Here is a 9296-nt window from a genome sequence, read left to right as displayed (position 1 = left end):
ATTATCGAGGACTATTAATTACTACTGGCAGGTAGGCCTATTGGTTAGTCGAGCGGGTTTGGAAAGCAAATTGCATGAGTTCGAATCCTGACTGCAACAACTCTTTGTTGGCATTACGCGTTCGTGGGCCGGCCCAGCAGGGCGCTGTAGCAAGCGCCACATGGGTTAGATGGTGCTGAAGGTGCGGAGTAGGAGCTCCCGCGATTTTTACCACATTGACTGGCCACACTACAAGAGTCGTTCGTGGGGAATACAAAGGGATGAGCTCGACTGAACCGAAATCACACATTTCTCACCCTTTGGCTAAAAGAAACAAGTGTAGTATCTGTTCTTATCGCTTTAACTAATATAATATCCAAGTCTCTTGTGTTGTCTTAGTGTTGCACTACTACAAGCTCTAATGCACCTCAACAAAATCAAGTTAAATATTTCTCAAAAGGTTATAAAAATGGTGCCCTCGTAAGCCATTCGATCCCCCTCGTGTGATTCTTTTCCAGCTTGCATCTCCTTCGTCCATTCGCCCATAAAGTCGCCTCCCGCTTGCACAACTCGCGGCTGGTTTGGGCTCCTGCCGGTCCATCGCATCGCATATGTGCCTCCTGTCGACTGTAGCAGTGCCGCTTCCGCTGCTGGTTCTAGCCTTCGGCTTTGGCCGGTTGCAGCAACACCAGCTGCTGGAGGGAGATTCAGAGTCGTCGCCGCTTGGTGGCATGGAGAACCATGACGTGGGAGGTGGGCATGGTGGTTAGAGAGGCTTGGAATGGAGAGGTGGCTGGGAGCAGAGAGGCTGAGAAGTGTGCAAAAAGGAGTTCGGAGATGTGATGTGGATGGGGCCGGCGCGCAACTTAAATAGGCTTGACAGCCAGCCAAAGGGAGGGGAAGCCAACTTCAATGCGATGCAGAGGCAGGAGTAGACTTCTCGACCGCTGTGTCATGCAAGGCTTCATTTATTATGTTATAGACTCATATTGCATTGAGACATGTGATGTTACAGTAACTGGCTAAGTTACTCAAACTACCTCTCTCCGCATTAACTCATTGCCACATAAACAAATCTGTTGAGTTAGCTCGATGTTACTGTTGAAATTACTCCCACTGTGGCTAATCTCATAGAGCGGCTCCATTCCCTCATCCCGTTGACCCCCTTTCCGAAGCTCGTACGTACACACGGTAACCTACTCTGTAGCGTGTTGTGGGTCAAGACGTGTGCCATGTCTAATTAACTGAACTGAGTTAGCTCAGTTAGTGTATTAAAATTTGTTGATCACATTATTAATGCAGAGTATGGACTTGGGTAACAAGTTGGGAAACCATTTTTATACCAAATATTGCAACTTGAGCCCGAGTATCAAAATTAATCAATGTTAGGCTCTCAATGTACCAACGGGCCCAATTATCGCGTACGAAACGTGGGTGGAGCGTTCACCTTTTATAATTGTGAAAAAATATAAGAAAAATTCACGACATGCAAGTAGCATACAAATCATACATTTTTTTAACCGATCTTGCCACACACTTTTAAATCTAGGTCCGAACCTCAACATGTTTTTATATAAAATAAAATGACAGATTCAGCTATGGATAGCGTACCCGATTTTGAAATGTCAAATAAAATCCTCCTCATACCATTCACAAATAGAAAAAAGAATCTGCTTTGTTTCTTGATCTATGAATCGAATTAGGACTCAGAAATTCTGTGGTACGGTAGATGCCTGATGTATCACTAATGTTAAAAGGTGTCGATATCACGACTTTGTAGTCAGTGAATTGGAGGCTTGTGCACCTAAAAAATATTATTTATTGGTGGTTTTCCTTTCAAAATGTCACTATTGATATTATTTTAATGTTCTTGTATAGAAGTAATAACAGGTTAAAAGAACCAATCAACATGTCAGGCAAGAAGCATTCCACCATGACCAAACAAACAAATAAGATTTAGCAAAACTGGACCACGCAACAAACAAAGGCAAAGGAATTTAATTAGCAAAACACGGTATATGAATGAAGAGGTCCATGGTAGTCCATGTAATAAGAGTATTTATCCATTTCCATTGTAGGTAGAAAATGACATGAGCATTTGAAGAGTGCATGCATTACCGTCAAGCATGTTGGTGTTCTTCTTCTTCTTCTTCTTCTTCTTCTTCTTTGTTTGATGTGTGCGCAATCATGCATATGTAACCAGAGTGCCTTGTGAATTGTGATTGTTTTATTTAATTTGAATGGTCTAGATTGCCTAGTTCACGTTGTAGTCAATCGTTGTATAGGGCTATTCGGCGGCTTGACAGCAGACCAGGATGGCGTAGTCAAATTCCGACCAGCCACTTTTTCTATTTGGCGCTTTTGATTAAAAAACAGTTTTGACATTTCAGACAAATTTGTTATCGACTTCAAAAATTCTTGATCCAACTTTTAGAACTTGAAACTTTTGGGGTTTTTGAAAATATTTCTTTCAGAAATCAACATTCATAGTATGAACTTTTGGTACTTTCAACTTTAGGAATTTCAATTTTTCAAAATTTGGAACCTCTGGAAATTTGGGATTTTTTGCTGAAAAAGCCGCCTGCCCCCCCCCCCCCCCCCCCCCCCCTCAACATCCTGATTATCGTTTGTCCATTTAGGTACTAGTATGGTATTTGGGCTAGTTGGAGGAAGTAGATGCCCAATATATTCCCCTAAAATGGTTGCATATTCTATTGGCATTTGGGAGGGGGGGGTATAAATTCGTGTAAGTTTGTAAGTGTAACAAGGTTCCACTGGTAGCCTTGGTAGTTTTTCCAGCAAAGTCTACTATCTAGCTACATGCACATGACCTACCCATTCCAAATGTCTAATGATTTTCTTAATGAAACGAGTGTCCTCCAATGAAAGTTAAAGAGTGCATAAGAAAAATGATACATAATTATCTCCATCCATTAGTATCACATCGCATGATTATCCCAAAAAGATATATTGTATAATAAGTATGTGTTAGCCCTAATTTCATTTGACATTATGCATGGATAACAGTAACAATGTCCAGTTGTCTTTATATATACTAGTATGGTATAGAAGTGTTGCCATAGAGAAACGAACACCTCTACAAAGACATTGCTCAAAGGGGCTTTGTACAAGTGCACATATTGAGCACCTTCTTCGACCATGTCAAGGCAAACACAACTCAAATCCCCCATCTGCCTAGTTCACTATGCATCATTGTGATACTATGGGGTATTGTCGTATGAAAATATGACGAATCTCTTCCATGGTTTAGTTGTCACCATCGACGGATTGTGATAAATAGAGTGTCTCACCATAGTTTGGATAATAAGGAGTGGGCATAGCAAACTGACCGCATTCACCCGCACCAATTGTATCATCATTCGATGTCAACTGTGATAGGCTTCAACTTTAGCTATTTGTCCTCCAGCTACTAGGATCTTATTGTCATCCCTCTCTATTCTTGTTGTCTCGTCCTTTTCGTCCATTCCTACATCTTGTCTGAAATGATTCTTCCATCTCTTTCTCCATCGAGACATGCATTTCTATTATCCTAAACCAACTTACCATTCTAATAATTCTAACTAAATATAAGATAATACCATAATCACAACATAGAGCTTCATCGTTCTCACCCTTCCTTCCTCTCCACAAACCATTCGGCGCCATTTATGTCATCGATTGGCCACCACCTCTGGCACCACCAACTTGTCCTTCTTATCCAACTAACACAAGTCATGGATCCCATTCCCCCGAACAATGGAGGTCGCCTCTCTTTAAAACGAAACAAAAAACTATGAAGCCCCCCGTCACTCTTCACCTTTTTCCACACCAACAATGATAAAAGGTGGACTTCCCATTCTCACCTTAGAATTGTGACATATCTTGCGAAAGTGCCTTTCTGCTCCCGAGCTCATTTGAGCTCGGTGAACAGTAAAATCGAAAAAAATTCAGAAAATTCCAAATTTTTTTGGGAGAAACATTGACAAAAGTTCTAAGTGCTTGCAAAAATTTATCATGAAATCACATTCCTGTAAAGCATGGAAAAAAAACAAATTCAGTGCTCCAAAATGCTTTTGAAAGTAGCTTTTTCAGAGTACTGATTTTTTTTTTGCCATGCCTTCTAGAAATGTGATTTCATGGCGAATTTTTGCAAGCACTTAGAACTTTTGTCAATGTTTCTCCCAAAAAAAATTGGATTTTTTTAAAAAAATTTGATTTAGTTTTGATTTTACTGTTCACCCGAGCTCATTTGAGCTCGGGTGCAGAAACTCCACGTCCCATATCTTGTAGTTTCTAGGAATAATTTCACTATAATACACATCTGAAGAAACTAGGGACTTGTTTGGATTGATGAATGCCTCCTTTGAATCCCTTTCTTCCTCTATTTTAGTTTATCACTAAGTATTGAACTTTGAATTTAATTTCACACTCAAGATGAAAAAGAACCCTATGTGTAGTATAGGGACGCCACATGGATCGGTAGGGGAAGGGTAGGTTACTTTGAGAGTGTGAGATAAAACCGATTCAATCAGTTGTGAGGTCATTGGGGGAGTGTTCGACGCATATACCCTTAGTGGGGAGAATTTTAGACGATGGAACATCAATACAATAATTACCACGTGGGCTCATTTAATAGTAAGCTTTTTTGTTGTTCAACCCACTCATCTTAACATAGTGACAAATAAATTAGTTTAACACAAAGATGTTGTCTAAGATGGAAAATAAAAAGAGATGTCGAAACGAGTAGTACAAGTGTTTTCTGTCATGGACCATGAGATATGTCCAAGAAAGAAAAATTATTAGTATAAGGGTACAAAACATATATTCTAATCTAATTTCATGTATTGCTCTATATTCAATCTTGTATGCACACTTCATAACATGGGGCCACAAATAAAAAAAATATTAATTTTCAAATTTTAATAAATTTTAGTAGTTAAATATCTCCAAAATAATTTAATCTTTTATTGTGAAAAAAATTCACAACTTTGAAACACATTGAGATAGTTTAATTTGATTTGTATATGGTTAAAAACAGACATTCGGGTGAGATCTTTGTGAAATGTTTCGGAAATTCAATAAATTTTGTGTGTTTATTTATGAGTTTTTTCATAATTCTTTTGCGAACAATATAGTCTCCCTATAATAATTTAAACAAATCGATTAGAATGTGGAAACCTCAACATAATTGTTTAAAAGGTCATGTTTTTTATTTCAAAGTAAATCATATTATTTTAGAGAATTCACTTAATTAAACAAATTAATTTTGTAAATATTCACACCAATTTAGATTATTTGGACATATATTAGTCAATTTTCAAAAGATTCCACAGACAATGCACACTTTTTTCAAACCATGCATGATAGCTGCATGTAATCATTTCATTTTCCCTTCTTATTTCAGTTAATTTTTAATATATTTCATATTGTTACCAGTTTTCGAATTTTGAAACTTGCATTTAGGATATATTTTTTTCCAAATATTGATTTTTTTAGGTCTTCCATATTTAGATTTCGTAAAAAGATTATTTTAAAATAACATGATATATTATTCTTGGTACTTGCCGGTATTTTTGAAAGTAACTGGTATATGCATTTCATTGAAAGCAGAGGCATCGACAAAACAACAACAATGGATTACGCTCTCCTAGATAGGTAGGGTGCACGTTTGAATAATCATGTTCTACGACTAGTCGTATAATTTTTTTGCATGTTGCAAAGATGACAGTAAATATTGGAAAGCTTGTCATTCAAATTATGTAGTGAGCAATCTAAAAGCAAAAACAAAGAATTATAAGTTCACAACAGTAAATTTCATTTCAGCACCCAACAAACCGGCCGGCCGATCGAGAGGTCTATTCTAACTAGACCATGTTTACAAGCTAAAGGTACGTATCGTTGTGACGCAGTTTACGTCTTGGCGAGTCATCATCGCTAGCTGGCTCTAATAGCTTTGCTTAGGCTCATCGCTGTCTATGAGCCCGAGCGCCGCCTCGAGGTTGGTCACCACGTTTGACATGGCGGGGCGGTCCTGTGGCTGTGGCCACAGACAGCGTGCTGCCGTGTAGGCCACGAGCTTCAGCGCCTCCATCTGCCCCGGGGTCGGCGCCGGCGACGGGCGCCGGTCCAGCACAGACCCCAGGTCCCCCCTCTCGATGATCGGGGCAGCAAAGCCAGCCAAGGTGTTCGGGTCCTTACTCTCCCAGCTAGGCGGCCTACCGGTCAGCAACTCCAGCATGACGACGCCGAAGCTGTACACGTCGCTCGCCGGACTCACACGCCGCGTGCGGTGGTACTCCGGGTCGATGTACCCCAACGTACCGGCAACCTCCCCGACGAGCTGGCCGTCGGCCGTCGGCTCTTGCAAAACCGCCGCGCCGAAGCCGGACACACGGGCCGCCCAGCTCTCGTCCAGAAGGATGCTGGACGAGCTGACGTTGCGGTGGATGATCCGCGGAGTGGCCACGCGGTGCAGGTGGTCGATGGCCCTGGACGCGCCCAGCAGCGCCATGACACGCGCCTTCCAGGACGACGTCACCGGCGACGCAAAGCCGCCGCCCTGCAGGTGGTCCCTGAGCGTGCCGTTGCTCGTGTGCTGGTACTGGTAGACGAACATGCGATCGTCGTCCTCCGCGCACCAGCCCACGAGGCGCACGACGTGGTCGTGACGGAGGTGGCAGAGGGTCTCGAGCTCCGCCACGAACGCACCCTCTTGTTCGTGGCGTTGCTGCCCGTGATTCTTCAGGCTCTTCACCGCCACCTCCAGGCCGTGGTGAAGACGACCCTTGTACACCGTTGCGGAGCCGTCCTCGCTGAGCACATGGCCGAAGTTTCCGGTCAAGACCGCGATCTCCGCCGACGCGAACTCCACAGCTGCATACTGGACCATCGCAGGCTCCTATGGAAGACGATGGGTTAATTAAGCTGCAAAACCAACAAGATGAAAATGGTTCTTCTCACTGTGGTGGATATGTACGTACCTGCAGCTGCGCAGAAGCAGATGCAGCAACCATTGTTGGTGCCACCGGTAGAAGAACGCTGGTGGGATTCGGAGGACAGACCTGGTCGAGGCGGCGGGTAATGGAGATATGGCTGAGCAAGGGGATGAGGATGAGGTGGGAGTCGATCCTGCGGTTGACTTCCCTGAACCTCTCGGCCTGGTCGTCGGCGTACAAGAACTTCCGGCGGGCGCTCCACCTCTGGCAAGCGACGACGAGATCGTGAGCCTCCTGGAGCGTGTCGCCCAGCCCGGCCAGCGGTTGCGCCACCCCCGGGTCCTGCAGCTGCACCAGCAGGTCGCCGATCACGGATACGCGGCGCGCCAGGTTCTTGCACTCCAGCTTGTTCTGCCGGGCTGTCTCCGCCGCGCTGGTGATCTTGGTGACCAGCCCGTGGACGTACAAAGCCAGCTGGGCCACCGTCGCCAAACCCGCCAGACTCGCCGTCGTGGCCGCCATGGCAGATGGCACCAGGCTGCACTGTATACCAACTAGCAAACGGTAATTAGTACTGCAGTCAAGCCACAGACCCACGAGAAGAAGAGGTGGATATACGTAGAACCCCGATAACGCGTGTATGGTCGCTATGGGTCGCTGCCTCGCAGGACGGCCGGGTCGTCGCCCACTCCGCGTTATGGTACTCCGCATTATTTCTCTATATATCTAGGATTAATTATAAAAAAAACTATCACTATTCTCGGATGGTGTTGATTTGTTTTTTCTTCCATAAATTTAGTCAAATTTTACAAAGTCTAACTTAAAATAAAACTAATATGCAATGTATTTTAAAATGAAGGAAGTACTTTGTTAACTGAGTCTTGTTATCTACTTCAAAACTCGGGTAAAAAAATTACCCTCTGCCAAAAAAATAACTAAAAACTTTGGCACCAGTTTTCATCTAATAGTTGGTTAACTAATTGATTGCACATTTTTATGCACTACATGCAATTTTAGTTTTGTACAAAACAAATTGTGTAATCGTATGATGTTTGTGAGGATCTAAATTATTGCGATATACATTGGCTGGATGGAATAACTGAGGGAACAAAAAAAGGTAGAATGAGTATAAATAAAAACAAATCTTAGTTTTTTTAGGGGTACAAATTACGATCGATTCCCTTTTCAAAACATACAGCACAAGCTCGGGCTCTTCCTGCATGTTATAAAAAATAGAACCGATGGCAGGCTAGTTGGGCTGTGAACACGGTGAGAACGGGCTATAATAACACTTTTGTGGTTTTGGAACTACTGATCACATTCTTCATGGTTTTGCTATTGCTAATAGCTATAATAACACTTTTGCTTGGTAGAACCCCCTAAACACATTAATGAAGGTGATCTCTTCATACTTTTTTATAATAAAGGATAGGATGGTCTTTTTAGAATATATGTCGCCCATGCTGAGTGCGGAGATACGCGGTACGTACACGGCCTGGCGTATAGCTTTATTTTCTCTCTTTTTTTAATCTTCAAGAAATGTGCCCTGCATGGATTTGAACTCCAATTCTCAAGGTTTACTTCTAATTCTAGTAACCAACTGGGCTAGGTTACTTGTTGTGCCCACTTGCTTTCTTTTACGCTTCCTATATGGCAAATATGACTTTGTGAACTTTCAGGATGGTTTTTTCGTGTATTTTTAAACAGAGTGTTGTTTCATTTTATTCTGGGTTTTTTCCTATAATTTTCAAATGCTTGAAATTTTTAAAATTAAAATAATAAAATTCATGAACTTATTCCTAAAATTTTCAATCTTTTTTAAATTCAATTTTATTACAAAATATGCGAATTTTTTGTGTGGGGACAATTTTTTTAACAAAAGATTCACAAATTTGAGTGCATGCATGGGCACACGCTTGCCATGCCTGTTGCATTGGCAAAAATGTGCATGCATGATCCCTTTTTTTAAGTTCAACACATGTTTCCAGACTTCCATTTGAACTACTACATTGTGGCTTGTGCGTGTCCCTGATTCTTAGTATTTTTGGCTTTCAATTTACTTGGTATTTTTTGATGATTATTTTCACTTTGGTGGGACTGTCCCCTTAAATACAAATTAGAAGCTTTTGACCATTTGCAACATTTCCAAGTTTGTGTTCATGCACAGTTTAGCATGTGAGATATTGCTTTCCATAGTGCCAACGGACATGAATTTGACAATAATGTTTTGATGTCCTTCCTCACATCTCGTGGATTGCACAACGTCTCACATGAGCATACACTTAGCATTAAAAAATGGCGTGTCTAGCGCATCACTTGCACCGTTAACTATGGCATTTACACACTGTTGTTCCATGTCAGCAGGCCACAATCCCTCTGGCT

General features: G+C 42.1%; 1 protein-coding gene across 1 annotated transcript; it reads right to left on the bottom strand.

Annotated features, from left to right (window-relative positions):
• Positions 1-5770: 5770 nt before the first annotated feature.
• On the bottom strand, positions 5771-7536 carry LOC147987095 (putative serine/threonine-protein kinase-like protein CCR3). The gene is made up of 2 exons (XM_087545111.1): positions 6960-7536; positions 5771-6877 (listed from the first exon to the last, which is right to left on the bottom strand). Exons 1-2 carry the CDS (start codon positions 7434-7436, stop codon positions 5924-5926), a joined length of 1431 nt encoding a protein of 476 aa, XP_087401237.1. The 5' UTR covers positions 7437-7536; the 3' UTR covers positions 5771-5923.
• Between the last annotated feature and the right edge of the window lie 1760 nt (positions 7537-9296).

Source organism: Triticum urartu, chromosome 2A, assembly GCF_056163025.1.
Source record: "Triticum urartu cultivar PI428250 chromosome 2A, HENAU_Tu73, whole genome shotgun sequence".
NCBI classification, from domain to species: Eukaryota; Viridiplantae; Streptophyta; class Magnoliopsida; order Poales; family Poaceae; genus Triticum; species Triticum urartu.
This window is presented reverse-complemented; position numbering and strand designations above follow the sequence as displayed.